At 38.5% G+C, this 14,238-nt stretch overlaps 1 protein-coding gene across 12 annotated transcripts in view; it reads right to left on the reverse strand.

Annotated features, from left to right (window-relative positions):
* TCF4 (transcription factor 4) overlaps window positions 1-13,466 on the reverse strand; it is a 371,854-nt gene extending 358,388 nt beyond the window's left edge. For 4 of the 12 annotated variants that reach the window (XM_030926185.1, XM_030926183.1, XM_030926184.1 and 1 more), the window contains exons 1-2: window positions 11,649-11,975; window positions 8,931-9,003 (exon numbers count right to left, since the gene is read on the reverse strand). In XM_030926185.1, the coding sequence (XP_030782045.1) occupies window positions 8,931-9,003 (73 nt within the window). In that variant the 5' untranslated portion in view covers window positions 11,649-11,975. Of the gene's footprint in view, window positions 1-8,930; window positions 9,004-9,616; window positions 9,753-10,650; window positions 10,743-11,648; window positions 12,243-12,923 lie in introns of those variants that run through there. The other 8 variants (XM_030926187.1, XM_010375827.2, XM_010375837.2 and 5 more) reach the window with 7 other exon arrangements.
* Window positions 13,467-14,238: the final 772 nt, after the last annotated feature.

Here is a 14,238-nt window from a genome sequence, read left to right on the forward strand (position 1 = left end):
CCCCTCTTGAATTGTACTGGTGAGTTTCGATTTTGTTTAGTTTTAAGATGCAGGCTTTAAGGTCCTACCACTTCCTCAATATGAAACAGCTACTTACCAGCAAACATTGCAAAAGAATCTAGATTTCCAGAATTTGGCTACATGAACAATTTTCTCCAAAGCAGCCTCATTTGGCTCAAGAAAGTTTCCATTGCTGAGTGATAGAGTAGGAAGAATTTTGGGAACTGGGGACACAAAAACTTCGATTTCTACCCCGACACTACCATTAAAAACATATACTTTTGGATGGAACTGGATTATAATCTGTAACACCCCCCAATGAAATGCAAACTCAGTAAAGAAAATAAACAGTAACCAAGACAGGAGTTTTTGCCAGGAAATCATCCCATGTGTCTAGACCAGAGCTGACTCCACTACAGAGTCAAGAAACTTCTCTCTGGGAGATCTCTTTAATCTACCCTTTCCAGTTTCTTTCATCTGTGCTTGGTTTGCAGTGATCCTGATATGCATGCTCAGTCTCACTACCTACTTGTCAAAATTCTACCATTCCTTTAAGGATTAGAATTGAGTTTTCCTTGAACCCTTGGTTATTAATTTCGCCATGAAAGAAGTAAGTTTTCATTTCTCTAAACTCCCACATTATTGTGTCTTCTCAATGCTAGATGTTAATTACATTCTCACTTTTCTATTTTCTCCTGTTAGAAGAAGCTTGTCCAACCCACAGTCTAACACAAATTCGTAAACTTTCTTAAAACATGAGGGTTTTTTGCAAATTTTTTTCCAGCTCATCAACTATCATTAGTGTATTTTTTGTGTGTCCCAAGACAATTCTTCTTCTTCTAACGTAGCCCAGGGAAGCCAAAAGATTGGACACTCCTGTGTTAGAGTATATGCCCTCTGAGAGAAGATGTCTCTTCCATAAAGCCCTCTATGTCCTCTAATTGCTAACATAGAGATATGAGCATACCAGGTACTAAAAAATATATGTATTAGATGATCCATCAATCAGAATTAGACTAGATAGATAAAAAGCTGGCTAGCTAGACGCAAACAACATCCCATCTCCATTCCCAACATATTAAAACCCGAGGGACAAACTGAAGCTATGCTACCAGTCTCCAGAAAATAACATAAATAAAGATACTTTTCTAACCATTCATTATCAATTTTTACTCATCTTAAGTGAGTATCAAAGCAATCACTGACAAGGTATGCCAATTTGCATGTTTTTTATGGCTTGCTCTTCAGCATTTTACACCCCGTACGAAAACTGGATTGTCCAGAGTTTCAATATGCTGCATAGATGCTAGGTCTTTTTGCACTTTACCAGTCCTGTAAAGACCCTGTACTTAAGTCTTCACATGGGAAATTTGAGATTAAAAACCTTCCATTTGGATGCCTTGAAATTCAGCTAAGTACCCCTCAAAAGAATGTTTAAATGAATGGAAGATTAAAGCACAGCAGAGCATTCTAAGGGGTATACTGTAATGGGGCTTTGTCAGCACCTTCTCTGTTTTTATTGAGCAAGTGGTCTTTTCCCAAGGAGCAGAAAGTTTATATGCCAATCATCAGTCCAGTTTAACTATTTGAAGTTTAAAATGTCAGAGAAAAAAAGTTTGTAATGGAAATGCTGACAGGCCATGAAGTAAAGAGGCACCAGCAGGTGCTGCTGTAACCCAGGGTCATAATTCAATCAAGCTAGATTTTGACGTCATCTGTTACAGAAAAAAGCCAAATGGTTTATGAACAGCACCAGAACCCCCAAGATTAAATTACAGCCCTGATATTTAATCATGGGTCTTACTTTGTTATTTTTAATAACACAATACATTTTAACAGTTATTTGTCAACTGCCTTGGCCAAATTAGAACACGTGATGACAAGTGGGCTGGATGACAACTTCCATCTTTCACAATCTCAGTTTTTAATAATTTTTTTCAGAAATGGTAGATTATACACATTTTCCCCTTCTTAAGAAATATACAGTTGGTACCATCGAATTGAGTCCAAGCCTTAATTAAAAGCAGCATGAGGTCTTTGACCAGAGGGTCAGGACATGTGTATTTGTGTCCTATTACAGCCAATAACCAACTGCATGATTTGGGCAAAAGACTTTTAACCCTCCCAAGCCTTTGCTACTTACCTAAAAAATAACAGAGCATCTCTAAAGTATCTTGTAAATGTAAATTTCCATAAATTATTCACTTGAAAAACAAAACTGTGTCATTACTTTGGGATTCCCTGAGAATTTGAATGCGAACTTTTTATAGCAGAAAAGTTGATGGATTTTGTATTTCAGCTAAAATTACTCGGATCAAAGAGGCATTCTAGCACAGGAGAATTTATAAACTAACATTTTTAGAGGCAATGTCAGCATCAGCAAGTGAAACAGGTTCTTTAAAAAGTAACGTACAAATACGGCTGCACAAATACTGCTGCACGTGTGAAGGGGTGTTTGCAAAACAAATCAATAAAGGCACATCCAACAATGGATTGCAGTTAATAAATTACATATAGTAATTACCACCAGTGCCAGTCTAGAAAGTCATTCATTAAATGTTAATTGTCACACAAAAGTACAAAAGCATCCATTTGAACAATCAATCGTGTGGCTGCACCTTTAAATAAAATACTTTCTTACAGCCCTGAAATTCATCCACATAAAACTGATTTTAAACACACCTGGGTATTTGATATGCTGATTAACTGGGCCCTTATTTATCTTTGAAATGAAAGTACACATGACAACCTTTTCAACATTTTCACTATTCCTGAAAGTCTAATATAAATATATATATTTAACTATATATAACTTATAAAAAAGTGTTAATCTTCTCCAAAGATTAAATTATTATTTCTCTTACATCTCTCTCCTAAGCATTGGGAGAGATATGGGTCAAAAGTATCCACACAAAACCCAGGCACATACCTTATTCCTAGTCAACTGGCTCACGAATGTACAAAATGGATAGCTCACATATAAGCTAATAAACCTGGTGGTCAGTTGTGAAAATTTTATCCAGAGTAATAACAAACCAGTAACAAAAATAACATTTTAAAAAACCTATAACCTATTTTACATTTTCTAATACTTAGCACTATCTAATTAACTTGGAAGAACACCTGGCCATAAAAAATAGCTCATAAAATACAAAAAAATAATAATAATAAAGAAAGGGCAGATTTTTCTGTTCCAACTTAGCTTCATTTTCATGCTATGTCTGTATAAAATCTGACTTATTCAACATACATATAGATTCTAAAGATTTGGCCAAGAACATTTTGGTTTCAGACTTGTAAACTGAAGAACATTTCAAAACACACCATGTTCCTTATTAGGCAACTTAAGATCTGTTATCTTGGCTTATGGGAACAGATCTAAATAGCATCATAATACTAAACGTTGAAAATCACAGGCCTGGGGCCACCAGGACTCAACTCTATGACTTGGACGAGGTTGCAAACTTCCAATATAAAATGTAGTTTACCATTAGGAGTAAATGTTTGATCTTTAAAGCTTACAAAATTACTTTGTTTATCATAGCAGATGAAAGCAAAAAGGAATAATTTTAAGCTCAAAACAAAACTGTTTATATGACAGTCTTTACTGCTCCATGATTCTAAGCATTTAAGACAGATTCGAGCAATTAACAGCATAAACTTTCATTACATAGTTCTATTATATATGTTTATGTGACTTGGCTGTTCATCTGTTATTTAAGTGATTTCCTCATTACAATAGTAGGGCAAGGATAATTTGCTGATGCTGTCAAAAATGTTAAGCATTTCAGTTTCAACAGTTCTTGGATCCCCACGCTTGTTTAATGCATTTTATTTACTTAAGTCAGTGTCAAATAGAGTACTGCTTCTGCCTTCTGAATTTAGAAAATGTAACATTTTAAGCACATGTCTGGTAACAGACATATCAAACCTTCAAAACTGCTTATTTTCGTGATGCAGATAGAATTTAGGTTATTGTTCTTGAATATTAGGTTTCAAAGCTCTAACAACAAACTGCAAAACTTTTTTATATTTAAAGACAAGAGATCCTTATTTTTTACATATTAATACATCAGGCTTGGTTACCTCAAATTCTGAATTGATTAGTTACATAAAAACATGTTTTCATTGGCATCCATGTAGACTATCAACTTACAATAGAATGAAAGCACAACTTTTTAAATATCTACTGTATTTTCTTGGTAAAACTAATAAAGATAGGTGAAAGACATATTTAGTCACATTGAAATCTGTCATAAATTAGAAGGGTAGCTTATTTGGATACAAAGGCAAGAAAAACAATGGGTATGGTTTACATCATTACATTAAGTATGTTTTTTAAAATGCTATCTACCCTACAGATCATGGATAGTATTTCATGCCAAACCTCAATATCACATTGTTTGCCTATATAATCTTGAAAAAATGAGCTGTCTGATGTGTGTGTGTGTGTGTGTGTGTGTAGAAGTCAGGACTTTGAGCTAGACAAACCTAATTTCATTATTGGCTACCTTAAAATCAAGTTGTTTAACATCTCTCCGTTTCCTCAGCTATGAATAGAGAATAGTAGTAATCCTTGGATCTCACTAGGTTCTTGTGAGGATTTAAAAAATACAACAGGTATAAGGTACACAGCACACCTCTCCAACACACTGAGAAGCACTATGACATGCTCACCCACACTATTATTTTACCCAACATCATGCAAAACAGTCACAGGGAAGACCAGGCAAAAGAGAATGATCAATAATCCAAAATTCAGCTCCAAACCTAAAGAAGTTTTCAGAAAGCACATGCACGTACAGAAGCATTTATATGCACAACTATCAGCACACTAATCCTCATGCCCCATTACGCAGTACAAATGACAGAAAGACAGCAGTGAGACCACGATTATTTCCAATAAAGGATTTGCAGGGCTATAGAGAATTAGCAAATAAAAACTTGTTTTTTAAAATAACAAATAAAAAAGCACAGTTTGGAACTCCTTATCTTGGGCCTCAGTTTTCTTTGCCTGTAATAATGAAGGCACTGGGCAACATTTCTAAAGGGTTTCTATGCCCAAAATTCTATGATTCTAACATAATGGGTTTAATGCCACTGTACTTCTTTTAACCTGTTAAATTACTCTGCCCTTTTCAAAAAGCCACAGCTCCCTTATGAATCATACCATTTACGATTAAGGGTGTTTTCACTCACTTATATACACACACACAATATTAAGCAGCTCTCAACAAATACCTTTAAGGGGAAACCAATTTTTTTTCATGCCATCACTATGAACTCAAATTTCAGGATGTGACCATGTGAATTTTCTGTATCATACAAAACTACCCACCGGATTGATTTTTTTCCACCTCAATGAATTCACTAAATTGGCATATCATTTTTGTGTCATTTGGATATAGGTTAGTTAACTTACGTAAATTTCAGGCAATACTTTTCTCTTCCAAAAATGACCCACTACAGAGATGTGGTGTGTTTTAATGCTGCGCTGGTTCAAACACTCGTTCATTTGACAATCTTTTCACAATACCTGAACACCTCAGTAAAACTAAACAATTACAGGGGAAAAAGCTCAACTTTTAAACTAAAGGAGAAAGATGTAGTATCTGTCATAGACCCCCAGTAAATACATGCAACAGATGTGACCAGGCCTGATCTAACAAGTTCTTTAGAATACATCATTTTAGTGGCCCAACTTTAAAATGACTGTTTCAAAAGATGCCAAAGCTAGTATGTTTATCTTTTCCTCACAGGAGTCAAAGGTAACCAAATAAACTGCCCTTTTGCTGTATCAGAAAATTAAGCCCATACTCATCAATAACTTATAGACTGTTTACATGATTTTCTTTTTTTGGTAACTTAGGCATCCTACTTTTCAATGAGAATAACTTTCCAATCATCCAAGCATGTGGATGCTTTTAGTTTGTTTTAAGATCAATGATATAACGGATATTAAATCCCTTTGTTTAAGTTACCATATGGGTTACAACTATTTCTTAAAAATAATTCCAGAGCCCACCAATTTTCCCTGTTAAGGTCATCGAAGCTCTGAACCATCATGGCTGAATTGTTTTAGTGCTTTCTGCTGAACACCTGCAAACATCAAACAAAAACTGCTAGTCCTTTCCTGGGTTGACAAAAGCCTTTCATGTGAAAAATGCTCCCTGGGAATGTCAGGCTGTAGCTCAGGTTACATTCCATTCTCCCTAGCAGCCTCACCATTTCTTAAGGTGGTAGGAAAAACCATGTTTGTGAAATGAAAGATTAAAGGGAATATGGCCACACTTTATTTTTATTCTCACGTTGCAAATCACTATGGAGCATCCTGTATTAATGGAATCAAAAGCTACTGGGAACTCTAAGCATGAATTATTGCCATGCCTCACTTTGAAAAACTATAACTGATTTTTCAAATAGGAACAGTTTACTTAGAGTTGAGATCTTTTTTTTCCTAAATCCAAGTTTCAAAGCAACCCATGAAAGGGACATCTGAGTCCACTCAAGACAATGGATATTAACTTGAAGTGAATTCAGAAAATTATTTCTCTCTCCAAAGTTTCCTAGTTGATCCTACCAATTAAAGGGCAAAATGCAGTTTTCATGATTTTTAAAATGTGTTACACTTTTTAAAAAGATTTAAGTCTTTTAAGTGGAAATACAACCTGTTTTCTTAACTAATAGCCCTGTGTTCAAATATATCTTGATAGAAGAAAACTGAACCCTCCAATCTGTACCCTATATATTATAATCACCATCATACTACATGAAATTAATACCCTGCATTCTCAATCAGACAGCCAGAATAAAAGAGACTACATTTTTTACCCTTACAAGTAAACATTTGGTACTGAAAACACCACTTCTGGTACAACGTAACTTAAAGTTCCACACCTTCAAAATAATCACTGTGTATGCATTAGAAGTAGCATAACATAACTTACTAAGAGTGAAGTCTCTCTCCAGGTTTGCATGCATGAACGTGTGTGTGTGTGTGTGTGTGTGTGTGTGTGTGTGTGTGTGAGAGACTGTCTTAAGAACTGTATAAGTGTTGATACATGATCACTTACCAAAATGTACTAATACATATTCAACTTATAGAGCCTGTACTCTCTATAAACATTTAAACATCACAACAAGAACTTTATTTAAATGTGAACACAGAAAATGGATCAGACATACAGTTGTCTTTTTTAATGTAACACAATCTCATATTTCTACACACCTTACTTTATTAAATGATATCTAAAGTAACATACTTATTATAAATGCATGTTTTCACAACACTGCAAACTAGTTTTTTAGCACTGACTTTAAAAGTAGTCTATCTCTGTGCCTGACATAAGCTACTTTTAGATTTAAACTGAATACACATTTTTAAGTTGTCATAAAAAAATACTGTCAAAGATAGTTACAGTTTTGATCTTGTCTAACATGAAAAATTAATTTGCCCACAAAAGATACTTGTCCTTACCTTTACGTCAAACATGCATATTCATATTTTCCATCTTAAAAGCTGCACAGAGGATACTACACAGAAATTTAAAGATATAATACTAATATAAAAACTGTCCCAAGTCCCTAAGTGGAAAACATAACAAGGTCCAGGATAGTAAAACACAAACATATTGTCTGTCAATGGTCCTTTTAATCAATGTGTATCAAAAAACTAAAATAAAAATACAACAGGCATCTCACATTTCTTAAAACAAGTTACAGACACACAAATTCCCTAAACTTAGGCGGGCAACAGAAGGGGTAGGAACTTATCTGGAAATGAACAACTTTTAAAAGTCATTAGTTTTATAAAAATATAACAATTACACAAATCACATAAGCAAACAAACTTCTTTCATTACTATAGCACCAAACAAATATTAAGAGATGTTAAATTATATTCATAGTTGACAGACAATTCCACTGGCATCTCACAGCTAAAAGACGTCAACATTTACCAGTCTGACTTAAGAACAGTACTCGGCCTAATGTACTGTTATATACCATTGCCAGAACTCCTAAAATACTACAGCTGTTTAACAAGCATAAATGGATTAAAGCCTCGGACTTACAGGACAGCAGGCAATGATGTATAACTTTTTCTTATTTGAAATTCATTGGATTAAAAAAATACATTTTAAATGAATATTTTTCACTCTGCACTTTTAATAAGAGATATTCAAATAGCCCTGTAATAAACCCCTCCTTAGATGCCAGATAATCACTGTGCACACAGATTCCTTTGTGAATAGTGCTAGCGTCTTTTTTAAGCATCACCCAAAGATCTTTCATTTATAAAATGTAAAAGTCCTTCCAGATTTGCAACTTTAAATACAGTAAAAATTCATTGCACAAGTAAATCATTAGGAAAAAGAAACAGCTAAAGCATCAATAAGGGCATCTTAAATATAAGTGAATTCATATTTAGCCTCTAAGATTAGCAAGAGGCTATTTACAGCTATGGTTTACTACATAGCATTTATTTGCAGAATTAAGTGTTCATTTCTTTAAAAGGTTTAATTGTGTACAGTACCTAATAAATGATATTATTTACAAGGGATTTTCCCATTTTATGAATGTTAGAGATTTTTTTCCCCTTATTTTCAAATAGGAAACATTAATTTATTCCCCATGTTAACACTGGTCTTATCTTCATGTGTTTGATTACAACTGCATTAGAAAATTGCTTTTAAATTAAGTGATGGAATTTTGAGAGAGTTTCCTTGACTTAAAAAAAAAGACCTAATTTTAATTGCACAAGATAACATTTTGTGTAAGATATACCACTGATGGGTAATGCAATAACCATATGATTATAGGCTAAAATTCAATGACTTTTTCAGAACACTTCAACAGAGCCAGAAACATATAACTGAGTAAATAAACAGCCAAAAACATTTAACTTCACACTAAGAAAAGAATTTACATACTTGAGCCAGTAAAATGTCCACTTGCCAAAGAAGTTGGTCCATTTTTCCCACTGCTTACAGGAGGTGAAAACATCTAAAAGAAACGAAGAAATATTACAGTTGAAAATAAGACATTTGTGCCTTCAGAGCTCCTCAAAGATCTTTCATACTGTTACCAGCTTAGAGTTTATGCTAAGGGTTTATTTAGTAAAATACATCACCATCCAACTTAAAACTAAAAGAGAAACAACGTTCCGAATCCCACCCCCAGCCCCCATTATCACTCTGTTCTTTCTTTTTCCTCAGGTTCATTAGATGGCCAAGCAGAACTACTACATTGGGAACAGAGTCCCCATAATGTTATCAAGATTCAGGTTGGAGGCCAGCAGCCTCTCTAGAAAAACACTAGTTTCACCAAGGAGAAGAAAAAAGTTGTTTGTTTTATATTGGAAACCTTGGCCATAAACGTGGCAATGTCCATTTCCATCTCGTACAGAATTTGCCTGTCATACGTGAACCCAAATAAAAATAAAAGTGCCACCTGCACTAAATTCTCATTTCGTCTCTAACAGGAGAGCAATTGGAAGCAAGACTCTCTCTCTCTCTCTCTCACTCTCACTCTCTCTTTCACTCCCTCTCTCTCCAGCATTTATTTCGACCCTAATTGGTTTCCCTCTTCTTCGACGTATCTAGTGGATAATGCACACCTTCCCTGAGTCAGAGCCTGCAAAAAGCAAAGGAACGAATGGAGAAAGTGCAACAAGCAGAAAGGGGGCTGCAAAGCTGCCTGCCTAGGGCTACGTTTCCTGGCAAAACTTCCGAAAGCCATTTCTCCAAAAGAAGGTCTAGAAGAGGAGGAGGAGGAGGAGGAGAAGGAGGAGGAGGAGGAGCAGCAGCAGCAGCAGCAGCAGCAGCAGCAGCAGCAGCAGGAAAGAGCCCCACTTGGAAGGCGGTTTGGATTTTGTGTGTTTTGTGGATTCTTTTTATTTTGCTTTACAAATGCATCTTACACCAAACTCATCTAGCATTAAAAATGAATTCATTCTTCTGACATGTCTGGGACTTGGTTTAGGAAAGGGAAGCAGAGGGATGGAGAAGGACCAAGTACAGCAGTAAAACTCCACAAGTGTGTTAAGTTCCGCTTTGTGCTGATGCCACGACTACGAAATTTACCAAAACAGTCCAAAAGGTTCTAAAGAATGTATGCTCAGCATATCCACACTAGTTTTAAGAATCCTAGGAAAAGATGTAACTAGAAGGTAAGATGTAACTAACAGGTCCTACTAATCCAAAGCATCATCAGCTTAAAACTTTAAAGAGACAACTGGGTCTCCTATTTTCTATTTGCCATTTCCAAAAACAATAAATAAAAGGAAGAGTAGTGTGCAAAGTATCAGTAGTCTCAATGTTCAGACATGGCCAAGTTTTAGGGGTGGTTTACAGTTTTAGGGGTGTCTATTTTTGCTTTCCACTGGGGTGAGATTCCATTATTTGGGGTAATTAGTGGGTAGGGAATTGAAGGCCAGTAATAAAACTCAAAAAAACAAAAAGCCTGAATCTTCCATCACACCCCAAAATTATAGTTAAAAACTTGTCAAAAAGACCTTCATATTTACCAAGGGTTCAGCCAATTAAAAATTATTACTGTCCTTTGCATTCCTACTGGTTTCTAGCTGAAGTGTTTGGGTTTTTGTTTTGTTTTTTTTCACAGCTGTTGTTAGTTTCCACCGTTCTTTCTTACCGCACTGAAATCCAGTAAATCACTCAGCTCTTTGTCCGTCCCTAAGGCAGCCATTCGCTGTTGGTGATGCATTTTAGCAAAATCACACAAACCTAGAAACATGGAAATAACCGCAATCAGAAAATCCAGTCCCAATCCTTGGAGAAAACACAATCGGATTTTTGGAGACTGGGGGGTTGGGGGTAGGGACGTGGGGGCGGGTGGGATTAAGGTGGAAAGGAGGAAGGGATGGGAGACTTGTTGTTGGGTTGGGTTTGGTTTTGTTTTTTTAAGATGGAATAGGCAGCAACAGCAAAAAAAAAAAAAAAAAAAAAAAAAAAAAAAAAAAAAAGCGATATTGTATTTCCAAAGAGACGATCAAACTGGTAACATTCACTGTAAAACCAAATCCGGGAAAGAAAAAAAAAAAAAAAGCCGCTCTTCAGCGCATCATTTTATGCAACAGGAGGTAGAGCGAGAAATGAATGGATCACAGAGAAAAGAGAAACTACTGAGAACGATCCGGTCTCAACTTTCCCCCCACCCTGCACCCCACCCCCCTCGCACACTCACACTCGCACACGCACACACACTCGCACACACCACTCCCCTCCGCTTTTCAAAGTAGCTATCAAGAAATTAAAGATGAGCGTCTCTGGAGTGAAAACACGTCCAAAGGGGGAGGGGTGGGGTGACAGGGTGGGGAGGAGTGGAGTGGAGGGTCGGGTCCTGTAATTGTCCAGCACCCTAATTTGTGAAAGAAAGGGGTTATAAAAATTAAAGTCAGGCCCCTGGCAAAGTCCTCGGTCCCTCCGAGGGGGCATCGCGGGGAGGGGCGGGGGGGCCGGCGGCGAGGGGGAGGGAAGCGGCGGGAGGGGAAGGGGTGTCTCTTCTGGGAGCGCCGGGCGCCGGGAGCCCGCGGCGCTGGAAGCGCGGAGCCGCGTGCGGGGCCGCCGAGCCCGAACCCCGCGCCGCCGGGCGCCTCCGCCCCGCCGAGCCCCGCCGGCGCCGGTACCTACCGCCCGCGCGCGAGAAGGGGCTCTCCGTGCACCGCCGGCGCCGAGGCGGCGTTCATGTCTAACCGCCGCCGCCACCGCCGCCGCCTGCTCCTGCGCCCGCTCCCGCGCCTGCTGCCTCCCCGCCGCCGCCGCTGCCGCCGCCGCCACTACAGATCCGCAGACACACAGCCAAGATCCCTGACTCTTAACACCAACTCTCTTCTCCGGGGAGGGGAGGGGACGGAGGGAAGGGGGGAGGGGGAAACACGCCGAGGCGCACGGAATTGCAAGTTCAGCAAAGAAATGGGTGGGGGGACTCCGGCGGGGAGACGCGACTTGCTCCGGGTCGGGCAGGCTAGGATGCATCCCCCTCGCACCCACCCCAAGGGAAAAAAAAAAAATCTCAACACCTCCCCCGCCTCGCCAAAAAATACAAACGAAAATTCATCGAGCACCTCATTTTTCCTCAGATCGTCAGTTACAATCTGAAGCCTGAACAGTTCAGTTTTTGCCCGTTGCATCCCTCGGAGGCACTTTGAAATTTATTCGAGTTTACATCCCTTCACTTCTTTCTTTCTCTTACTCTCGTTCCCTCTCACTCACACATCCACACACGGCAAAGCAAGTTTATACTAGGCTGCAAATACACGTGATGCAAAAAGACTTTGCCAAGAGGAACAATATTTTTCTTTTTCGTCTATAAATCAAGCCACATTTTCCTGGGGAGATTTTCGTTTCGGTAGTTTTGCGTTGGGGGCGAAATCTGAATTGCACACTTTCTTTCCCCTCCCTTTTAAGTCATAGAATAGTATAACTGCAAACTTCGAGAAAAAAAAAGGACAATTTTTGGGGGTGGATGTTGTTTTGTTTTTGCACTTGAGTTCCTAGGCACGCTAAGTCCCTGTTCGCCAACACTGTAAGTTTTTAATTCAACATTTACCATTATAGGCCCTGCATGCTCTTAAAACATACTTTTTCACATCACTTTTTAGGATAAAATTTAAGCTTCATAATTCTATCGTTTCGTAATAACAAGCGTGCTTTATCCGGTATATGCAACGTACGCTATTTTAACGTGTGTTTGGAAAAAAAAAAAAAAAAAAAAAAAAACACATTCTACAAACCCTGGTATTGCTAGATGTGCGAGTACATACACAAAATGCATGCACACACTTTTTCCCATTGGCAATTATTTAATAGGTTGTCCCTTTTGTTTTAATAAAACATCGGGATCGACATTTTAAAAATTAAATTCAATTACAAACAGTTTACTCTGACGGCAAATTGAAACGTTACCTTAAATGGCCACAAATATTCTCACAATATTCCAAGGAAAGAGACTTTAAAAAGATAGACAAAAATCTTCTGCAAGTACTTAGTATCTCACATGTGTATCCCCAAAAAGTATTTTAACTGGTACTCAGTCCTGCTCCAGGGATATCCACAGATTACAAGATTATGCACCTGGCTCTGGTTTTTGCATTTTCCACCATAAAACTGCAACAAAATTCCCTCCCCCAAAAAAGAAATCATTAAAAAAAATCCAACAACTTTTTCTTATTGTTTATAAAAAACAAAAATCAACACAGGATAGTTATAATTTTTCCTCAAACAAATCTTGTTGGTGATTTTTTTCTTCTTCTCTCAAGTATTAAACTTGTTCCAAGTTTAGAGGTGTCTCATCATCATCATCCTCCTCCTCATCATCATCACCATGGACTCCCCCGTGGAGTCACATTGATAATAATAGGTTTCCCTGAAAGATACATTGTAATCCATTCACATCCGGGAACTGCGGGCTTATAAAGAGAAGGAGCTGCGGCCGCGGCTGCTCCTCCAGACAATGACTGGGAAGGGGCGGGGCGGGAGCGGGCGACCATAGAGTGGTAAACAGAGCTCCTAGAAAGGCGTCCAAGATGGCGGTGCGCGTCGACCACGCCTCCTCCAGGAGCGGAGGCGGGTGGCGGTCCTCGAGTGGGCGTCGCGCGTGGGGCGGAGCTGCGGGAGTTCCCGAGGCCGAGGTCGTTCGCAGGCCCCATTTCCCTGCGCTCTTATTCGTGTTGCCGCTTCTTGGCCGTCCTTGCTCTTTGACACAAAAGTGTAGTTTCGGCATAAATTTACAAATTAAACTCCACAGATTTCTGCAGGGAAGTGAGACTCCCCGAGTTCTCCCTGAGGAAGGCTCGGGAAAGACTGGGCCGACCTCCCTCACAGCAAGCCGACCCTATTTCTCAGGGAGCCTTGGGTGGCATGGGAAAAGGCCTCTGAGCCAAGTTGGTCCTAGGCTGAAAGAGGGATGTGGATCCTCTCCTCCAACTACCCCACCCTATCTTCTTACAGGTCCATGGAAGTGTGAGGATTTTACAAGTCCAGAAAGTCTTCACTTGGAGAAAACCTTCATCTGTTGCTTTGTAGACTCAAGTGTAGTTTGTACCATTAGCCACGACTGACTCAACTTCCATTTCTGGCCAAGCAGTTACCTTCTCTAGCCTGTTTTCTGGTCTGTGAAAAGCAAATAATGCCCACTTTATGAATTTTGTAGTGGATACAGATAAAGATGAAGCCACCGCGAAAGAAGTAATTCCTTTCCATGTCTAATTGGTTACTAAAT

This window comes from Rhinopithecus roxellana, chromosome 21 (assembly GCF_007565055.1).
Source record: "Rhinopithecus roxellana isolate Shanxi Qingling chromosome 21, ASM756505v1, whole genome shotgun sequence".
Lineage (NCBI taxonomy): Eukaryota > Metazoa > Chordata > Mammalia > Primates > Cercopithecidae > Rhinopithecus > Rhinopithecus roxellana.